Source organism: Meriones unguiculatus, chromosome 15 (assembly GCF_030254825.1).
Source record: "Meriones unguiculatus strain TT.TT164.6M chromosome 15, Bangor_MerUng_6.1, whole genome shotgun sequence".
In the NCBI taxonomy this organism is placed as follows: domain Eukaryota; kingdom Metazoa; phylum Chordata; class Mammalia; order Rodentia; family Muridae; genus Meriones; species Meriones unguiculatus.
This window is the reverse complement of record NC_083362.1, coordinates 73,167,323-73,190,154: the sequence shown is the minus strand read 5'-3', so window position 1 is coordinate 73,190,154 and position 22,832 is coordinate 73,167,323. Positions and strand designations below refer to the sequence as shown.

General features: G+C 43.3%; 1 protein-coding gene across 7 annotated transcripts in view; it reads right to left on the bottom strand.

The window, feature by feature from the left end:
- Dgkd (diacylglycerol kinase delta) overlaps positions 1-22,832 on the bottom strand; it is a 96,817-nt gene that overhangs the window by 56,149 nt on the left and 17,836 nt on the right. For 4 of the 7 annotated variants that reach the window (XM_021644603.2, XM_021644602.2, XM_060368804.1 and 1 more), the window contains exons 2-3: positions 9,107-9,217; positions 7,482-7,562 (exon numbers count right to left, since the gene is read on the bottom strand). The exons of 1 other annotated variant lie outside the window; for it this stretch is intronic. In XM_021644603.2, coding sequence (XP_021500278.1) covers positions 7,482-7,562; positions 9,107-9,217 — 192 coding nt within the window. Of the gene's footprint in view, positions 1-7,481; positions 7,563-9,106; positions 9,218-10,935; positions 10,956-22,832 lie in introns of those variants that run through there. 2 more of the 7 variants (XM_060368805.1, XM_060368809.1) reach the window with 2 other exon arrangements.

Sequence of the window (22,832 nt, the reverse complement as noted above, 5' to 3'; positions counted from 1 at the left end):
AGATCATAAGTTCCAAGCTAGCCTGGGCTGTGTAGTGAGGCCAGGCTTCAAAACTTAGTCAGAAACATTTTATTTTTAATGTTGACAAAAAGCATTTCAAAAGCACTACTTCTGTATGTACGATTTTCAAATCTTATTAAATGGCTGATTTACAGTTATACTAAATTGACTTTTAAAAAAGGAAGATCTTATAAAACTTAGGGATACTGTTCACTTCTTCCATAGTCTTTTCCGGCAAAAAGAAAGTCTTAAGCCAAACTATAAGAACTCACACCTCTGTGTGAACAGCAGGGTTACTCTGATCTGGTTACTTCAGAGAAATCACTACAATAACATTAATACTGTGCCCACCAGGTCTCAACCACAACAGCTGTACAGCGTGGCCTTATGACCAAGTGCTGGCTCATGGTGGAGTGCAGGTAGCAACCAGAAGTACCAAGCCATATTCTGAGGACATCATGAAGAGTTTTACCATAAGGTTCTTTTAGAAGTCTGGAAAAGCCTACAGACCCCTTCTAAGAATGTCTCTAAGATTTGGAAAAAAAAAATTTTTTCTTTAAATCCCAGTACTCTGGAGGCTGAGGCAAGAAGATGGTGATTTTAAGCCTAGCCTGGGCTACAAAGATATTGTCTCAAAAATAATAAATACTGGGTATCATTATATTAAATGAAAAGGCCAGACTCTGAAAAACAAATATTGTGTTTTCTCTTATATACTGAGCCTAGTTTCTATATGCACGCATACACACACACACACACACACACACACACACACACACACACAATATGAAAGCAGGACTATTTGAGGGGAAAAAAAACCTACTGAGGGAGGAGGCAGAAAGAAGTGGGTAGCATATATGGTCAAAGAACAAGATATTTTTTTAACTCAAATGTCACTATGAAACCCATCACCAAAAGAAAAAAAAAGAAAAAAGAAAAAAGAAAGAAACCCATCACCTTGTATAAAGAATATATGCTGATTAAATTTTTAAAGCAAAACTTTTTAAGAAATTAATGTCATTTAATTAAATATTTATGTGGTGGTTTGAATGAAAAATGTTCCCAGTGGCCTCTGGTATTTGAACACCAAATTTGGTGATGCTGTTTAGGGGGGTTCTAGGAGGTACAATCTTGCCACAGAATGCCAGCCTCTCCCTCTCCTTCTTCTTGAATTTGAAGATCTAAGCTCTCAGCTTTCTGCCCCAGCCACCATGCCTGACACACCTCCTTGCCATGATTAATCCTTACCCCTCTGGAAACATCAGCAAAATAAACTGTTCTATCAGCTGCCTTGGTCATGGTATTTTATCAAAGTAAGAAAATGTATGATTATACGATTGTAATGGAAGCTCATTTTAATAAATGTGGTCATATTAACAGAACTCCTTCTAAGAAACATACTTTTTTCGCGCCCCCCTCTGGGTAGCCATTCTGAACCAGGACAATCATGTTCTACAAGGACCTGGAAGTCCCACACAAGCTCCACACCAAAAAAGGCAAGTTTTCACAATCACAGTAGCTGAAGAACATTAAATTGTGCCCTCCAGATGTGTCCACGGTTTGCTCCAACAATCTATAAATAAATCTTACTGGGAAAACAGCATCTGCAGATGCAATTAAGTTGAGGACTACCTGAATGGTCTTAAATCCAGCAGCAAGCATACTTACAACACAAAAACATGGAACAGAAGATCGTGCAAAGGCAGAGGGTGATTCTGAAATGCAACAGCCGCATACTCAAGAGCTGCTGGGAACTCCCTACGGTGGGGAGGGCGGTGGAAATGCCAACTGCCAACTCCAGACTTCTAGCCTTGTCAACACATTTCTGCTGTTTTAAGTTGTGGGAAATTTGTTAAAGAATCTACAGGACAGCAGCTGAACCTACTTCTAATATGTTCTACCCCTATAATTTCCTAACACTACTTCTAAATTAGATTCTCTTTTTTACTGACAGACGGGGAGATGTTAGGACACATCAAAGGTCTAAGCATAATCCATCTACTTGATGTCAAGTAGTTTCTGAGCAGCAGCACTGCAGCAGAAGGAAGCTGTCTTCCTCAGCCTGCAGGAAGGTGGTAGAAAGAGGACCAGGGTCATCACCTCTTGAAAACAAAAAAGGCTGAAAGCAGGAGCCACTCTGCACCACAAGCCACATTAACTGCTGCACATGGCCCTTCCTTGATGTGAGACACTGCTCTAACAATAATTTAACTGACTAGCCAGACACCTTCAGGTCCTAGTACTAGGAGTAGTAACTGGCCAACTGTGACACCTGACATGGTCAAAGACTTGCCACTAGAGATTTCCTCCTCACAGAAGCCCATGACAGGGAGACATTTATCATAAACTGGTAAATAAAGCAGAATATAAAATTATACCTGTTTGATGTAACATCATACAGCAAACATCATAAAGCAAAACAATGGTTTCCTTTGAAACGGTAAGGAAGAAAAGAAAGCTGCTGAGCTACTGCAGTGACCTGTCTCCCTTTATTTTAAATTTGTTTTAAATTCATTACCCTGACCTTAATGCTTTCGGAAAAGTGAATGACCTGCTCAGCCACGGAGAGGCACAGCTGTGGTTCCCGGAATGAACAAACGCTCCAAAGCTCCTTTTCCCTCACTGACTCCTCCCACATCCCCCTTCCTACAGAAGGGACCTACCCCCACATCCGGCGTGCATGTGCATGCACACATGTATCCGCACATACACACATAAACGCATGCGCGCACACACACAGTGCCTGGTTCTGTTTGGGCTTTCTATCCTGCTTACTACTAACGCTACAGGTAGTTCTCTCACACCTCAGAGGTGGTGAGACTTCTCCCAGAACAGAGGAAACATTTATCCACCCTATATTCCCTTCATGTTTCCAACACTGAATACAATATTAAACTGTTGAAAAAGAACAAAGTCAAATTTTTCTAAAATTTATATGGCTTCCAATTTGTTTGTTTCACTTTAGAAATCTGGTAACCACTATGAGCCTTCCTTGCTCTCAAGTGAGTTTCTACATTTTCCACAAACAGACAACCTTTTGAATTTGCTTCTGTGCAGACATTCAGAGAACCACGGCTGGCCTTGACTGCCTCAGAGCTACCTACCCAAACCTAAGGAGCCTAAATCCACAAAAGGATTCAAAAAAGAGGCAGCCCCACATCCCCAAGCACATGCTGGAAGAAGGAACAGCAGGACCTATGTATAGCTGCACTCAGAGGCAGTCAGCCCAGAAGTGAGGTGTTAACGCCCTAAACCTCTACTGGCCTCTAGACAATGTCACCAAAAACACAAATTACTAAGTGATGATTCAACCTCACATGAGTGGAATAAAGTACCCTCAATTGAAGCCCTAAACCTCAATTGACCCCCCAAATCCTAGGCAACCTAGAAATATCATCCCCTAGAGATGGTGTGGGAACTTTTCAAGTTCTAAAGAACACTCCAGCACAACCAGGCTAGGGACTACTACTCTGAAGGAGCAAAGGGCAGCTTCCTAAGCACAGCATGAGCAGAAAGAGTCCACATGGATATCCTCATGTGACCCCCAAGAAAAGGACAGGGTCATACGGCACTTTTTTAAAATAGCTAACTTTATAAGATTTATTTGTTATGTATACAATGTTCTGTCTACATCACCTGCATGCCAGAAGAGGGCACCAGATCTCATTACAGATGGTTGTGAGCTACCATGTGGTTGCTGGGAATTGAAGTGAAAGAGCGGCCAGTGCTCTTAACCGCTGAGCCATCTCTCCAGCCTACATATGGCATGTTCTAAAAGCAGTGGCTGGAGCTAGGCAATGCTAGGGCACATCAGGGCGAGCAAAGATGAGGGACAGGAGGACAGACCCTCCAGCTGCATCAAGGAGGAAGTGAAGAGCCACTCAAAGACTTATTAGCACTTCTTAAAATGGGCAGAGAACAACTCTTTTTAATGATTTTCTATTTCAGGAACATTCCAATAAAACTTGTCTTTTCTCTTTAAGGTTCAACCTAACTGACTCTGATTGCTGCCATGACTTTAAGGGTCAAATGATATGGCTATATGGCCCTGGATCTGATAAAATTGAGAACAATCTACAGCAACTATGTTCAGTTACATGTTACTCAGCAAACATAAAACTATGACATTTCAGAAATGTAATGATACCAAGGTAGATGAAGCTCCAGTTAGGAGCCAAACAGTATAATAAATTAATTTACTGCTCTCACTTCACCGCTGACTATTCAGTGGGTACCTATCATTCTGATATTAACAGCAACCACTTTACCAAGCACCACTGTACTCATTAATTTAGAGCTCCTGGCAACCCAAAAGGGCTCAATTCTTAGATAAAGAACCTGCAGCTCAGAGTCACATGACTCACTCAAGGTCACCAGCTAGTAAGGCTGAAACACGACTCCCTCCAGTTTTCAGACTAAACTTTAAACACTATGTTTTATTGTTTCAAACTGACAAAAATCTGTTATCTTACAAGGAGGCTCTGTATTTTCAGACATTAAGAAAACAGACAAGAAGTGGATGTGGAGGCACAAGCCTGTAATGCCAGCAATTGGAAGGTAGAGGGGCAAGAAGATTAGGACTTCAAGGTCATCCTCACCTATGTAGCAAGTTTGAGGCCAACCTGAGCTACATGAGACTGCCTCAGAAAGGAAAAGAGACTGGAAAGATGGTTCAACAGTTAAGAGCATCTGCTGCTCTTGCAGAGGACCCAAGTTCTGTCCCCAACACCCACAATCATCTATAATTCCAGGTACAGAAGAGGCAAAGCCCTGTCTGGCCACCCTGAGTATCAGGCCCTTGCAGGGCACACATATAAAATTCATATACATAAATAAATGATAAAACTCATATGCATAAATCAATGATAAAACTCATGCATAAATCAATGATCTTTTGTTTAAAAAAAAAGAGGAGGGAGTGTTGAATGGTGGTGACCCACGCCTTTGATCCCAGTAGAGGCAGGTGGATCTCTGTGAGTCCAAGACTAGCCTGGTCTACAGAGTGATTTCCAGGACAGCGAGGGGTACACACAGGGAAACCCTGCCTGACAAAATAAAAATAAAAATTAAAAATAAACAAACAAAAATAAATAAATAAATAAATACATGAATGAATAGATAGATAGATAGATAGATAGATAGGGAGAATGGAGGAGAAGAAGAAAAAGGAGAGAAATGTGGCCTGCTATTCAGGCCCTTTATCTGGTGAAAGAAACTAAAATACTGAACAGGCAAAGGTAGATCTTGGGTTCCTCTGGGGACTTACTCTGGTTTTATTTCCCCAATTCTCCACAAAAACACAAGTTTTTAATAAAAAGAACTCCTCTCCTTGTCTGCTGACTTTGGACCTTAAATATACATTCTAGGAAGCCCTCAAAAATCACCTACTGAATCAATGACCAAGCAAAGTCCCCCCCCAAACAAGACAAAGCCCGAGACAGGGTCAAACAGAAAAAAGTTGCAAGAGGGCTTGAGCTACAATATTCCCACATTAAAAAGTAACAATAATAACAACACTGCCATTCAAATATCTCATGTTTACGATGAGTAATCTTAAATGACATGCTTATAAATAGTATAGAATGACAAGACATGGGAAAAATTAACACAATGACAAACACTGACTCCTAAATAGGAGCCAGAGAGGCCAAAAAGTCAACCAGAGTTGATATAAATTCTCAAGCTGGGTTATACATGGGAACCCATGAAGTGACTCACTCATGAAGACACTACTAAATCAAAAGTGAAAACCAGCAAAAAAAAAAAAAAAAAAAGTAAAGCCATCCTTGTGGGGGTTTGAAGGAGAATGGTCCCCACAGATTCATATATTTGAATGCTTGGTCACCAGGAAACAGAATTGTTTGAAAGGATTACAAGAATTAGGAGACATAGATTGTTGGAGCAGGTAGGTGTGCCTTGGTGGAGGAAGGGTGGCACTGGGGTTGGGCTTTGAGGTTTCAAAAGTACAAATCCAAGAAGAGTTTACCTATATCATCAAATTCTTAAACTGTGGATCATGACCCTTCTGGAGATCATATATCAGGTACCCTGTATATCAAGCATTTATATCACATTTTACAATTCATAACAGTAGCAAACTTACTGTTATGAAGTATTTTTAATGGTTGGGGGTCACCACAACATGAGGAACTATATTAAAGGGTTGCAGCTTTAAGAAAGTTGAGAAATACTAATCTACATGGTTTAAATATCTTTTACCAGTCAGTGAATAAACAACAAAATTACTGGAGAAAACATACAAATACTCTAAGGACAACAGAAATAAAGAGGGGCATCAGGAAAATCCAGCTGGTTATATAACCATAGGTAAAGCCTGCAGTAATTATATCAACACAAAATACAAAAAGTCAAACACCAATACCAACCATTTATCCACGGGCCTAAAATGATTTCTAACCAACACCTACCCAAAGTCTTCACTGCCTTTACATGAAGATGGTACCGCCCTTCACTGGGTTATAAAAGTTATTTGAGAAATTAGAGGGCAAATATTTCCTGTGTATATGAGGTATTTTAAGGTTCCAGTGCCACCACTCAAGCAATTCCTGATACTGCTAAAGTCAGTCTGTGAGGCCAAAGTTAGAAAGTCTTACAAGAAAATGCTATATAAATAATATGCATATTTAGATCAACTGTGAGGAAAGAGTCACCAAAAGTTTTCAAAAGGAAAAAAAATCATCAGTGTGATTTCAAGGACACAGGAAAAGACTGAACAAAGATGACACCAGAGTGAGTGCTTGGCTGCCTCTGAGGTCTTAGAACTTTTGTCAAAAAAGTGTGTGTGTTACAACTTTGGAAAAGGGTTCAAATGAATTTTAAAAATAAGTAAAACAAAGCATACCAAAATACTAATATTCTGTTGTGAGACAGGTGAATTATGGTTGCTTTTCAATTGTCTTAACATAAGTTTTTCTAGCTTTTCCAAATTAGCACAAAAATAAGCTAGGTGTGATGGCATAACCCTTTATATACTTTTAATCAAAAACACTTGGGAAGCAGAGACAGGCAGATCTCTGTGGGTTTGAGGCCAGCCTGGTCTACACAGCTAGTTCCAGAGGAAGCCAGGACTATACAGAGACCCTGCTTCAAAACTGAATGAATGAATGAATGTAGTGAATGAGTGAATGAATAATAGATAGATAGATAGATAGACAGATAGATAGATAGACAATAGATAGGTAAATAAATAAATAAGTGAGCAAGCCAGCCTCTATACAAAAATGTTAATGTATAAATAGCAACACTTTAAAAGCATTTAATTTGGACCTTCTTGCTTTGTGCTTACATTACCAAATTCTGTTTATTTTCCAGCCACAGTACTGCCTTCAGCATGAAATTCAACATTTACCAGGAATCACTCCAATCAGGAAGGGGATGAGACAGTTTGACGTACTTCATGCCATGTTCCAATGAGAAAGAAAAGCAACCTTGGAGGAGAAGGGTGTGGCTTAGAATCTTACCGTGAAACTGTTGTTGACATTTTTGGTGCTGGATTCTGCCACGCTGGCATCAGTCAGGTCTACCTCATCAAATATGATTGACTGGAGAGAGATGTAAACAGAGGGTCTCAGGCAAGCCAGGGCAAGCACATTCCAAGCACTGGTGGTACTACCCACCATTCTCCCTACTCACCCCTCCAAGACCGGGTTCCTTGAAACCTCAACATCTAATCAATACACCATTTGGAATTCAGGCAAGCCCCTGTCTGCCTGCCTCTCCCAAGGAGTATGGCAGTTTGTGGCTTTCAATCCACAGAGTTCATTAGTAGGTACGTTACAACAACAATGACACTTCTTTCTATATGTGTTCTTTGTAGCAAACAAGACCAATAATGCCATAGGGTCCAGAGTTAAAGGATGTGGTTTGGGTTTCTCCAGCAAGCACACTTGGAGAAAAGTTCCAACTGAAACAAATGCTGTAGGGGAAAGAGACAGGCCCTAATGGGATAAACCCAGCCATAAGGAAAGCCAAGGAATAGAACACAGAAATTTAGTCCTGGAGAGTCCCAGCCAGATCTAGGAACGTCTATGTTCCTCTCTTCTCCCCACAGCCCCTGCCTCCTGTTTGCCTTACTGTTGCTTCTGTTCTAAGATGTCTCTATCTAGAACCCCTGGAGGAAAGACTAACAACTAAGAAAACCCTCCCTACCCCCACCAACAGGACTAAAATAACCACAGCTGTGGTCAGGGCCCTTTCTAAACATGTTGCCTTGCTCCAGTTCTAATTTCAGCACACTAACTCTCTAGGGATGCTTATGATCCCAGATTTTTCTTAATGCCCAAGTATCAAACCAACATTGAGACAAAAGCACAGGTTAGAACTGGCAGCCTGCACAATGGGGTTTGCAGTCTGGCGGCATGTTCACTGGACCAGAGCAGCAGCATCCCAGCTTTTCCTGGAACAACCTGCCTGAGGGAGTGCATCTTCAAGTCTTAACACAGCTGGAAACTCACCACTCAGAGCCAGCTGCTGGGAAGCTTAAAGATAAAGACCTGCATATTTCTGTTCATACTCTAAGATGCCCAATGACCAGAGCAGCTCTTAACCCATAATAAAAAGATCCATGAGCCTGTGGTTCCCATCTTTCTGTAAGGAAACTCACTGTAATAATATAGCTAGTTCTGTGGCCATTTTTCCATTTTTAGAGAAGGTGAAAATAAACAAAAAAAAATTTTTACAAGAAATAAAGCATGTGCTGGGAATGGTGGCGCATGCCTGTAAGCCTCAGGGAAGGAGAGGCAGGTGGATCTCCGTGAGTTCAAGGCCAGCCTGGTCTACAAAGCAAGTCTAGGACAGCCAAGGATACACAGAGAAACCCTGTCTTAAAAAAAAAAAAAATCAAACAAAAAATAAAGCACGCTTAGTGAAAAATAAAACCTGACACCTAGTATATTATAAGCTAGACGAGACGGGGCTGGAATTCAGTTGTAGACTAGCACATCCAATGTCCTGGGTTCAATTCTAATATGACCAAAACAAACAAAGATGCTAGCTAGAAATAACTGGTCTACAAATATTCATCCTGTGCATGAGTACTTCCTTCCTAAATGGTGGCTCCTGAGGTAGTCTTCTCACAGCACCTCACCTTTGCAGTTTTAGCATAGTACAGTGTTCGCCCTCGAAGTTTAAAGTACCTCCTCTTGGATCTCTGGAACGAGTTGTTCTGTTTGGTCAGCATGCCCTCTTTGAGGATGGTCTGAAAGCACAGAAGCATACTGTGAGTTTGCATTTCTGAGGTGCTCAATGCCCTGAAACACCCTGTCAAGATTGATGAGCAAAGTGTGCCTCTAAGGGGCCAGGCAGCCTCCCAGAAGAACGGTTCTCACTCTCTCACAGACCTTGACCTCTACACAAGCTAAGCACTGTGTTAGGAGGGGAGGCAAAGAGCATACCACTTCTCTACGGGGCCACATCATACCTGTGTTAGAGACCCAAGGTGTTTCCTAGTGATGCCCAGCAGATTAGCAAAGGGGAAACTGAGGAACTCCAGGAGGCAGCAGCTGGGGACAACTGGGACACAGGACCAGTGCTTTCTGTAGCTTCAGCATTTGGTATTTTTCAGCTATTCTTGGCCCTGCCTTCGTGTTCTCTGGCCTCCTGCCATTTCTCAGGATCCTGTTGCCAAAACTGTCCACATCCATAGCTCTGGGTTCCAGTGTGGCTCCAGGCCTGTGCTCTACTCAGCTCTCTGCATGGTTCTGAGGTCAGTATAGGCATCTGACACGTATCTCCTGACCTGTCATACTGACAAGTCCATTCCCACTACAGGAAATATTCCCTTCTCCCTAGAGAACTTCCTCTGCTCAGTTAACAGCAAGTTAGAGTTGGCCTCCTTCATGTCCCTCATGTACTTGGCTTCTAGGGGACACCGATCCCTATAGACCACTTGGAAGTCAAACACTCAAGGAATGGCCAGATGCCCTGAACCACTCAGAGGCACTAATGCAGTCAACACTAGTAAACAGGTGGGTATCACTTAGTACAGAATGTTTGTCTAGCACACTCAAAGCCCTGGGTTCCATCTCCAGCACTGCAAAGAAAAAAATAATAACAATAAACAATAACAAAAACTCAACTCCACATTCAGCACTTTCCTTACATTATAACCAACAGCTCAGCAACCTCATGCAGCTTTGCCTTTTAAGCAACTTTTAAAATAGTTCATGTATGAAGCACCTGGACATTTGAAAATACTTTTTTGTATTGTTTTGTTTTGTTTTTCGAGACAGGGTTTTTCTGTGTAGCCCTGGCTGTCCTGGAACTTAACTCTGCAGAGCACACAGGCCTTGAAACACAGAGATCCACCTGCCTCTGCCTCCCAGGTGCTAGGATTAAAAGCATATATATACGACCACCACCCGCCATTTTAGGATACTTTTAAAATTCCTAACATAAAACCAGAGTGAACAAAACACAGAAACCTTAGGTCATCCAAATGTGCCAAAATACAAAGATAGCAAACTTGTGTACTAAGTTTCCACCAGCCTAGAATCCACCCCTTTATCACAGGGGAGAGAGGCAAAAGAGAATATTAAACCAAACCCCAGTTTCCTCATCTCCTAAATACACAGGGCTAGGTTCAAGGCCAGCAGCACACAGCCCCACTATATGGTGCCTAAGATTTCCTCTCCTATTCCTGACACAAGTCATCTTCCTGGAGCATCTTCTGGGCTGGGTGGGATGCATGTGCCCAGATTTACCCACAGGCTCACTAGAATTTACTCTGCCCTGGTAACCGCCTGGTACATCAGCGGCCCCCTTGAGCCAAACCAGGGGAAAACTTTTGATGAGCGCAGTTATTCATACTCTACCTTCACTTCCTACTTCTGACAAGATCACTTACTCTATCTTCCAGTCAGTTAAAAAAGTAGCAAAGGGGGCTGGAGAGATGGCTCAGAGGTTAAGAACACTCACTGTTCTTCCAAAGGTCCTGAGTTCAATTCCCAGCAACCACATGGTGGCTCATAACCATCTACAGATCTGGTATGCAGGCAGAATGCTGTATAAATAATAAATAAATCTTTATTAAAAAAAAGTACCAAGGGAAACATCACGCAATGACACAATCCAAGGAGGAAACACATCCAGTTACAGTCACTAGCATGCATGCTCTGTACTACAAGAGAACAAGGACCTAAGACCAGGACACAAGACAATCTCATTATGGAAGAGCTGCCACCAAGTGAGCCCCTTTTCCAGGTCCAAGTTCACATGGATGGCACTCTGTTAGATACATCTGTATATGACATCACCCGTCCATGGACATCTGCAGCACAAAGAGAAACTCCTGTGCATCTTAAAGGGCTCACTTGTAGACATACTCCTCAACCCAGTTCAGTTTCCTTACCTTTGAGGAAGAAATTGCTTCCATTTCTTTCCTAAGTGCAAATTTTAAAATATAAAACAAGGCAGCAAAACCAATAGCCAAGCCCAGAAAAGTTAAAAATTATCTTTAAAGGGGAGATACAAGGGCATTTTTTTTCATCTTCTGCTAGTATCTCATACAAAAAGGAAAACTGAAACACAATCCACACCACCATCCATATACACAGACAGACACACAAATATTGTTCAGAAAGTAGACCAGAGCTTGCAAGCTTGGGCTGCCCAAAGAGACCTGCTGTTCTATTTATAGGACAAGCATGCTCAGAAGGAGACCCTGGCGGGTTACAGCGGAAAAGGAGAGAGAAAGATAAAAACCAGTATTTCTTAGAAGCTTTTCAGAAACTACATTTTGTCTTCTGATTCGTGCTCCTGAGTACTAGAGATAGGCTACAGATATTTTTAAACACTCAGTCCAAAACAGTTAACTTTTAAAAGTGGTCAAGAAAACTGCACTCTGAAACTACATGCTGGGTTTTGCAGTGCCAGCCTACAAGAAGCACCAAAGAAAATGCTGCTGGTCTAGCAGACCGTCCCCACCACAGAGTCAGTACGAGCCGGGGACAGACACAGTGAGGGTCCTGGCACAGAGGAGGATATATTCTCTCTCCCTTCTTCAAACACAGCCACAAAGCAGGCAATAACTCAAACAGCAGCTCAGGCCACTGCAAAAAGGTATAGGTGTGTGAGGGCACAGGGCACAAGAGTATGAGCAATGTTCCTCTGCAGGTAAGAGTACATAGGTCTGAGATATCCATAGTTGTTCCTTAGTGTGCAGAAATGGGAGTGGGAAAATAGACAGATGACTGCTTGACGGTTGCCACGTGGGTTACATCGTTCCACATCAGGGAGTGGAGACTTAGAAGCCCACTTTAAAAATATGAGACAGGGGTCTAGAGAAATGGCTTAGATGGCTGAAGGTACTGTTCTTGCAGAGGACTAGAGTTCAATTCCCAATACCTGTATTAGGCAGCTCACAACTGCCTGGGAGACCTGATGGTCTCTGACCTCCATTGGCAGCTCAGTCACGTGTGTGCGTGTGTGCATGCACACACACAATTAAAATTTTTTAATTAAAAAAAATAAATATGAGTCAGACAGGGAAAGAAAGGAAGAGGGTATCTGGAGAAAATGACCAGTCAGTAAAATGATTGCAGCACAATACAAGGACCCAAGTTCACATCACAGAGCCCATGTGGAGTGGTGGTTCGTATTTACAGTTGAAACACTGTGGGTAGGTAGAGATTGGTGGATTCCCCAGGGCTCACTGGCCAGCCAAATTAGCCTAATCTGTGAACCTCAGGTCCTACTGAGAGACACTCTATCAAAAATAGGTGGGAAGCCTGAGGTACAACATTCAAGGTTGCCCTCTGGCTTTCACATCCACAAACATACACTCATCCCTATACAAACACAGACATCCACAGCATAACAACTCCAACTCAGACCAGGTGGATACAGGTAAACTTCCTCTGCTCCAACACAAGTGCTTATGCTTAAAGCTACGTGCAGCTATCACCATGGTCTATCTGGGACACTAAGGAAATGCTGCAGTAGGGACATATACAGTGTTATACATGAAGTGTCTGATGGCAGGAATGTAGACTGATGCACATCGGGGCAGCCACCACCCTGAAATTCTCAGCTCCACAGAGCCAGGGCCCATACCTGACAAAAGAAACACTACACAGATTTTTTTTTCTAAAGACTTCTAAAATACCAACCTGATAAAGTGTAAACAGTTTTATTTTCTTACCTACGACAACCCAGTTTCATCTTTGCCAATGTCCTGGTTTCTCCTCAACAGCACCAATATTAAAAGTGACCATATTCTCAAACCCCTATTCCATAGAAGTTTGCATTACAAGGAGGGGAGCTCCTAATGTGAGGAAGAACTGAACTAGAAAAGAGCCAAAAGAGGTAATAATACCCTAATCTCCAAGAGCTGCACAGGCTTGTCCTTCACCTGGACTTCAGAGCAAATACCCACCGGCACAGCCAAGCAGATTCGCTAGCAACATCTCAGTAGCACAATGGTGTTGCAAGTGCCTTTACCACAATGTTCAACACCACTTCCTCAGTCCTGGTCAAAGACACAGAGCTGGTGTAGAGAGATGGCTTGACTATCTCTGGCATAAGGGAACACAAGGTAGCTTCAAAACTCCTCTTCCTCCTTGTTTCTGACTTGAATACAGACAAAATACCTAGTACTGTAGCAGCCATGCTGAGGCCCTAACCTAAATGAGCAGCCTGGTACATTTCTGTCTAACAAAGGTTACTGCCCATTGAATGCTGGTGTCAACAGGGTCCACACCACAACACATGAAACATACTTCATCTCAAGCCACTCTTTTCACTGACCTATTTCATAGCACTCTAACCCCTGTGTCTAGACTCAATAGCATCAAAGCTCAAAAAAGTATCAGAGACAGTAAGATAGCTCAGCAGATGAAGGCCCTTGCTCCCAAGCCTGACAACCTCAGTACAATCTCAAGAACTAACATAACAGAAATGACTCCCACAAACCTGTCTTCTGACCACCACATGTGTGCCACTGTGGCATATACCCCACCCTCACCACACATACACATATACAAATAAGCGTAATAACTTTTATTTTGTAAATAAAGGAAGTACCTGCATTACTATGTGGCTACCAAGAACCACTGGTTCTGTCCCTCCTACAGAGTAATACTCACACTTAGGGCTTAAATTCTGATCAATCTCAATCAATCAATCAACCAATCTCCACCCCCCCTTCACTCTCCTGTCTTGTTTTTTTGAGATATCAGTTCATATAACTCAGTCTAGTCTCAAATCACTATGCAACTGAAGCTGTAGCCTTGAACTTCCAATCCTGCTGCCTCTACCTCCCAAATACTAAGATTCCAGGCATACTCAGCTTAAATTATTGTCTCTCAATTTCTCTCAAAGTGTGACCCACGGGCTGGGCACATAGTTCAGTAATACAACAATTGTTTAGCAGAGGAAAGGCCCCAGGGTTCCATCTTCAATACTATGCACAAGAATAACAAGATCAAAGTGTACTCCAGACCACCTGCATTGGCCTCCCAGGTACCAGGTTAGAACGTAGTTCACTGCTTTCTCCCAACCTGCCTGGAACAAGCAGCTCTGATGAGGGCCCACTTACAAGAGTTTAAGAATAAGACTTCTGCTGGGCATGGTGGCTCACGCCTTTGATCCCAGCACTTGGGAGGCAGAAGTAGTCGAATCTCTTTGAGTTCAAGCCAGCCTTGTCTACAGAAAGAGTTCTGAGACAGCCAGGGATACACAGAAAAATCCTGTATTTAAAAAAAAAAAAAAAAATCAGACTTTTTCCTGGCTCTACCCATCTCTCCTGCTACCATATTCTCTCACCCAGGGCCTCTCAACTCCAGACACCAATAGAACTAGCAGGTTATACAACTGCTCCAGAGCAAAGAAGCTCTCTAACAACCTGAATTAAGGTCCTCAGGGCAGTGAGGAGAAAGAAAGGTATGCAGCTCCTTGTGCAACAGGAAGACATAAGGGGCACTGGGAGTGAACAGAAATGTAGTTTTAAATTCTCGAGAAGAAATAAACAGAAATATAAAACAGTAGAGTTGAGAGCTGGGCATGGTGGTGCTCTTCTTTAATCCCAGTTCTCTGGGAGGCAGAAGCAGGCAGATCTCTGTGGGTTTAGGGCTAGCCTGGTCTACGCAGACCAGAGTCCAGGACAGCCAAAGCTACACAGAGAAACCCTGTCTTGAAAAATCAGGGAAAAAATAATAATAATACAGTTAACTGGTAACATGGAGAGAAAAGGAAAGGGTAGAAACTGGAACAAATGCCAGGTTTTTGGGTACAAAGGATCCTTCAGCATCAACACTGGAGGAAACTGGCCTTGATTTTCACTTAACTTGCTAAGCCCACATGTGTTCACAGACAATCTATTTAGTACACACAGAGGCCCTCCCAAGGCAGCCACAGCAAGCATTTCTACTTGGCAGGAGAAAGGGTAAATACCACAGTACCTGTGAAACGCCCACAAGAAGCCAGAGAGGCCTCATGTCAGCACTGCCACCCTGTGAAGCTGCTAAGGAAGAAACTGAGGCCCAAGGGAACACCTGCATCTATAGAGAAGGAACAGCTGTGAGGGTAGGATAGCAGCATGTTTTGGGTAGAGTTGCTTTCATTATTTTGGCCTTCACAGGTTCAGAGAAAAAAAAGCTACCTTCCTACTACTGTTCCTGGAGGAAAATGAATAAACACAGAGACACAGCCCAGCTGTACCATACATCAAGTGACAAACATGGACGACAAGCAGTTGGAGAGACATCCTAAGACACACAGTACTACAGATCAGCCACTGTGAAAGGATTCACTTGGAGTCCACAGAGTATGAAATCTGTCCTCTATGAAGCTGTGGAATGAAGCTGCTGAGTTTGAGCAAATATTTATTGAGCACTCAACATGCCAAATGCTACTGGGTACACCATGATAGAAAAGACGAGTGTTCTGACCTTTAAAAAAGCTACACTGGCTGGGCAGTGGTGGCACATACCTTGGGCTTGGGAGGCGGTGGGAGAGGCAGGCAGATCTCTGTGAGTTTAAGGCTGGCCTGGTCTACATAGCAAGCTCCAGAACAGCCAAGACTACACAGAGAAGCCTTGTCTTAAAAAGCCAAAAAAAGAAAGAAAAAGAGAGAGAGAGAGAGAGAGAGAGAGAGAGAGAGAGAGAGAGAGAAAGGAAAGGAAGGAGGAAGGGAGGGAAGGAGGGAGGGAGGGAGGGAGGGAGGGAGGGAGGGAGGGAGGGAGGGAGGAAGGAAGGAAGGAAGGAAGGAAGGAAGGAAGGAAGGAAGGAAGGATGGATGGAGGCTAGCTACACTGGGGCAAAAGGATATTTCACAAAGCATGAAGTAACACAGAACCAGCTCTGAAACATTCAGAAAAAGTGTAGATTGAAGATAAACCAAAACACTCTGTGGGTGTGGTGAACTCAGCTCTTTCAACTTCTGTATCTGTTTGGAAATTTTCATAAAGTATGTTCAAGACCAGAGAAATAGGGAGCTTTGGAAAGTCAGAGGTTAAGAGGCCTGAAATATGAACACTAAGTTAGTGATCCTCCACCATTCCTCTAAAAGCACAGCACACACCTCTTAAGAAACTGCTTTTCACTGGGCAGTGGTGATGCGTACCTTTGATCCCAGCACTCAGGAGGCAAAGGTAGGTGGATCTCTTGTGAGTCCAGTCTGGTCTACAGAGAAACCTTGTCTCAAACCCAACCCTCCCCCGAAAAAGAAACTGCTTTTCAGGGTCCCATTGAGTGCCACTGTAGTGTTCAAACAGTGAAAACTGGGGACCCTCAGGAAATAAAACACCAAGCAACCTACCTCTCCAACACCTTTCTGCATTGGGAGGTTGCTTCTAATTTAGTTGTCATACCCAGGGTCCAGCTACTGCTCCATAACATCCTTTCAGCCTTCTTTCAAGTGTGTACACAGCATAGGGAAGTTGGATTATGCAATACAACAATTACTTAAGAACCTGTTTCCCAAACAACAATACTTGACTAAGTCCCCTTCCTGTTTTATGTCTCCATACCCTACCTGAGTTCATTCAGATACTGATGGACACTGACATAATTAGGACTGTATCTTGGAGAAACTGACAGTATTCATACTTCAAATGGTTTGACTGTCCAGCTAAAACAGATCCTGTTTATACCAAGATCTTCAACTCTCTGCTTAGATAAGTTGAGATTAATTTCTAACACAAAATTTAAAAATTTAAACAAAGGGCAACACAGCAAAGCTGTTCTATACAGTGTGCACATTATTACAATTCTGGGAATTTAAACCCTATGTTTCTACAAGTCATGCCTTTTTGCAGAATTGGTTCTTTGCACGACAGGGAATGACAGTACAGAGGTTCCTCCATCTTGTATTCTTGCTGAGGTCATTTTAGGTTTAACTAGAATCTGATCTCTTTGATAGACAGCCCCAAGGAAAAGTATCCAATTCTACTCTAGGAACACAAGGTCAAGATTCCCTAGCTAACTTAACTTAGCTTCTGTTAAACTGTTGGTTGTGCAAACCTCCCCTCCTGCTAACCACCTAGCTTAGCTGCCAGTGAACTGCTTGCTTGCACAAAATTTCCCCCTGCAGCTAAGTGAGGTATCAGGGTTTTGCCTTTAAAAACCACTTATTCTAAAAACTGAGCACTTAATCTAAAATCTAGGATCTTGAATACCCAAGTGTAGTCCCAGTCAGCTGGAATAAAGACTTTCAATTGAATAGTCAGCTCTCCTGGGATCCTCTTAATATTTTGGAGGCCCCAGCGAGATCCCCAGTGACTGGACTCCAACACTGGGTAACCTCAGTACCCCCAGGAGCAGGGGAAAGTGCACTGCTATAAAGGGTTCCTAGGAGGCAACCTGAAAAATTCCAGGGCCCCAGAAAAATACTGACTGATCACCACCATGTGATCCACAGGCAACAAGTCACCACCCAAAAAGGGGAGGTAGGGGGACGGTAAGTCAACAGTCATCTGGTCTGAACACCTCCAGAGGTAAATCTGGTTAGGACACAAGAAGGGAAGGTAGAAGTGACCTTAGACCCTATGTCTGGGATCTGTGTGAGACATCACCAGAACCCCCTGAACTGATCAGGTGAGTGAATGTGTGGGGACCACCTCTGGTGGTTTTTTACTATGTATCTCTCTGTATGATTATGTCTCTCTATGTTTCTTTGTCAGTTCTACTGGCTGGAGAAACAGATGTAAATAGAAGGGAGAGTGAGCCTTCCCAAGACTGGCACCTACTGCCCATGCTGCAGCACTCCACCTACCCCCTTCCTGCTTACATCCAGTTGCCACTCTTGCTAAGGATACAGTGGTGGCTTCAGAGCTAGCAGTGACGGTGACAGTCACCAGTTGCCCATAATAACAAATGGCTTTCTCTGGTGTGAGACATACCCCTAACCCCCTACCCACCACTCTACTTAAGACCTTTGGCCTCTTGTTGGGGAACTGAATCCTTTGGGCATGGCCAGATCACCCAGAGAAACTCAAAACCTCCCCCTGACAGAGGAAACTTAATTTCTCCCCTCACCTACTCTGACATGCTAACTTTTGGCCTGTTTTGTCCCTTGATTGCCTCTCAAGGTCCTGGGATCCTGGTCATGTTCCCACCGTGGAGATGGGAAAGGACCCAGCCTCTCATAGGGGTGGGGAGGGCTGTCTTCTAAGCAGAGTACACACGGAAAGGAGGAAATAGCTTACTAAGCTTAGTTCTCTCGGTTGCCCCCACCCTCTGGCCCCCCACCTGCTCGAAGCAACAGGGTGCACCTGGGGAAGGGGGAAGTAGTTCCTCCAGACAAGCAGGGGAGGAGGAGTTCAACTACTTCCCATCATGGTTTATGAGGTCTCCTTCTCTACCAGACCCAAAACCCTCCCTTTCTTCAGAGAAGCCACAAGACCTTTATCAGCCTGTTTTAGGATAAAGGGGCACTGGATATTTTTTGCCGAACATTACTGGGAAGATTAAAAGCAGCAAACAGAAACCTATCCAAGGTAAGTCAGGTTACTCAAGGACCTGATGACTCATCCGTTGGGTTTTCATCTATGAGACTAATCAGGTATTTATTCCCATAGACCCAAATGCCCCTGAAAACCAGCAAGACACTAAAATGGCCTTGTCATGCAGTAGTCCCCAGACATGGGAGAAAAAGCTCCAGAAATTAGAAAGGCTTGAAGGATGAATAGATCTCAATTTTTGAAAACTGCTCAGAAAGCCAAGTTTCAGCTAAAAACAGATGGGAAAAAAACTCTATGTTTCCCCTTAGGGAAAGAGACAAGAGGAAATAAGAGAAACAGACCTGGAGAATGGGTTCAAAAACTTAACAAACACTATTTGATGAAGCACTGAGTGCAGATCTGCTCGGAGTCAGACAAAAATATCTACAAAGCACCCTCCAATATGTAGAAGACCTAAAGCTTCAACCACTGAGGAAGAATGTAGACATATGACAGAAGGCCTTTTAGAAGCCCTTCAAGCCCTGGGGTACAGAGTGTGAGCCAAGAAGGTTCAGCTGTGTGTCCCTAAGATCACATACCTAGCCTACAACCTAGAGGAAGGTTAAGTAGAGATTTCCCAGGACCAGATTTCAGTCATCCTGCAAATCCCTGATTCCACATAATGTGGGGGAGAAAATATGAAACTTTCTGGGACAGTCAGATACTGCCGGCAATGGATAATGGGATTTGCTAAAATAGCCAAGACCCTCTGGCAGCACCAGAGATACACAAGCCTTTGGAATGGACTGACACTAAGCAGAGGGCCTTTGAAGCCTTGAAAATCAGCCTGGTATCTGTCCCAGCCCTGGCCCCCAAACATTACTAAGCCATTTTACTTATACATGGATGAAGCAAGAGGCACTGCGTAGGGGGTCCTCACACAAATCCTGGAACCCAGGAAAAAAAACCATGACATATCTGTCTAAGAGACTGACACAGGCAAAGCTAGATGGCTGAGTATGCTGATAAAAAAGCTAACAAATTAGCTTTAGGTCACTAACTGTTCCTAACAGCCCCACACTCTGTTGAGGTCCTCTTGAGAACCCAAGAGATGGATGTTTAACACCCATGTGACCTAATACCAAGTCCTACTTCTCAATCAACCCCACATTTGGTTCACAAGATATCAGCCCTCAATCCTGCCAGTCTCCTGCTGGATGATGACCCTGCAGACCCCCTAAATGACTATCTTGAAGTGAGTGACCTGATCCAGTCCATCAGGCTTCATCTGACCGATGACCTGTTGGTGACACTAGATGAGGTATTGTTACAGACAGAAGCAGTTTCATCCAAAACAGAATCAAGTATTAAATCTTTAATCAAGGAACCCTCAGCTCAATGAGCTGAGCTTTTCACTTTGACTCAAGTACACCTCTGGAGGAAAGAACAGGCTATTTGTTGGCTATTCCCTGCCAGGCACAGTCTCTATATAAGACCCATGACTGGAGGTCCACCTGGAGACCTCCAGCTGCCAGGCTCCACCCCTAAACTACTCCGACAGTTAGGCCTAAACCCTTGAAGCTCAAAAGTGACCAGCCAGTGTTGACCCCCCCCAAACCCAAGACTTCCATAAATGGCTGTAACAGCCATTCCCAGCCACTCAAGATGAGAGAGTAGCAAGGCCCCACCCTACAGAAAACAAAATCCTACCAATTCCTGAGCTTGCCTCAAGATCAGGCCACATAATCCCTCCAATTCCAACAGCCCGACAAAAAGTATGTACACACACACACACACACACACACACACACACACACCAGAAACCCTATATAAACCCTGTCTTTTGCTCAGTTCTCTGTTGCTTCTTGCCTGAGCAGAGGCAGTGACCCTTCTGAGTTTTTCCCCTCCCAATAAATCTCTTGTGTGAGGTTTGACTCTGTGATATTCTTTGGCTCCTGATTGCCAGGATATCTTTCCCTTCAGAGCTGTAGCACCTGCACCAGGAAAACCTTCTCCTGCATGGGCAGAGCTATAACACTTACATTGGGAAGCCTTTCCTCTCAGAGCTGTAACACTTACACTATCACCATATACAGTGATAGACAATATGTTTTCACCACGGCCTATGTCCAAGAGGCTCTATATAAGGAAAGAGGATTTGTTAACTTCAACAGGAAAAGAAATCAAAAATAGAGAAGAATTCTTAGCCCTATTAGAAGCTATCTACTTAACCAAGAGGGTGGCCGCTGTTCAATGCAGAAGACACTAATAAGGGGATTCCCCCAAGAGGCCAGAGGCAAAAGAATGGTTGACTTGGCCACACAAGAAGTGGCTTCAGAACCAGTGGGGACTCTCCAAGTCTTGGTAACCCTGCCAAAGGCCAGCTTACGGAGCACCTAGACTATACCCAAGGTGAGACTGACTGAGCATGACAAGAACTGATTACACAGGATAAACAAGTATGCTAAATGCTGCCGGACAGCAGACCCATCTTTCTCATGAGTCTGGGAAGGCAACCGGTTATGGATCTCCACCAAGCCACCTACCTGGGTGCCGTGAAAACTGCTGAACTCCTCAGACTCGTATTCTGTTCCAAATTTGGAAAGCCTAATTAAAACACCACTTTAAGATGTGCAGCTTATGACACCTAAATGAACATCAGTACAAAGTCCCAATTTATTTCTAATATCAGAGATCAGACCTCTACTCTTGCCTGATGCGTCTAAAACAAAAAGGGGGAACTGTAGAGAGCTGCGGAATGCTATGCCTTAAAGATGGAGCTGGTTTCCGCCTTCCACCTTCCCGATGGTGAGTGCTCTCTGTCACAAACAATTCCACATTTGGCTAAGGCTGAGGATCTGGCTTGCTTCCATGTATGTGGACCTATCTGCATTGCCCACGGGGCACGCCTGGGTTGGCTACCCAGAGGCTATTTAAGCTGTGGGCTGGCTTTCCCCAGGGTCCGAGGATTGTTCAAGGTTCCTGAATAAACTGCATTGAAAAAAAAAAAAAAAAAAAAAAAAGATGTGCAGCTTAGCTGGGGAGATGGCTCAGAGGTTAAGAGCATTGGCTGTATATCCAAAGGTCGTGAGTTCAACTCCCAGCTACCACCTATAACTGTCTGTAATGATCTGGTGCCCTCTTCTGCCTTGCAGGCATACATGCAGGCAGAATACTGTATAAATAAAAAAATACTTAATTAAAAAAAAAAGGGGGGAGGGCTTGGGAGATGGCTCAGAGGTTAGGAACACTCCCTGTTCTTCCGAAGGTCCTGAGTTCAATTCCCAGTCAACCACATGGTGGCTCAGAACCATCTATAGTAAGATCTGGTGTGCAAGCAGAATGTTGTATAAACAATAAATAAGTCTTTAAAAAAAATAGTTAAAAAAAAAAAAAAAAGATGTGCAGCTTATGCTCAGATAAACCCCAAAATGGAAGATCCCACAAGGGATATGAGCTCAAAGAAAAGGGCCTGGGAAAACTGAGCACTGGACTTTACTAGAATCAGGTCTGGTTTTGGCTATAAATATTTGCTGGTATTTGTAGGCAGCTTCTCAGGATGGGTGAAGGCCTATCCCACCAGAACATCAATAGTTACTAAGAAACTTCTTCAGGAAATTCCAAAGTTTGGACTGCCTCTACATTCCAGGTCCAAAATGGCCAAGCCTTCATGGTCAAAGTGTCTCAAAATCTGAAAAGGGTATTTTAAATATTAATTAGAAATTACGTTGTATGTGAGCTCAGGTCAGATAGAAAGGAGACTCTGACCAAATTGATACTGGAAACTGGTAAAAAAATAATAATAATAATAATAATAATAATAATAATAATAATAACTGGGCCAACCTCCCCCCTTTTGCCCTGCTCAGAGCCTGATGTACTCCTTATAGGGAGTGGCTTATTCCTTCTGAAATTATGTTTGGGCATTATGTTTTC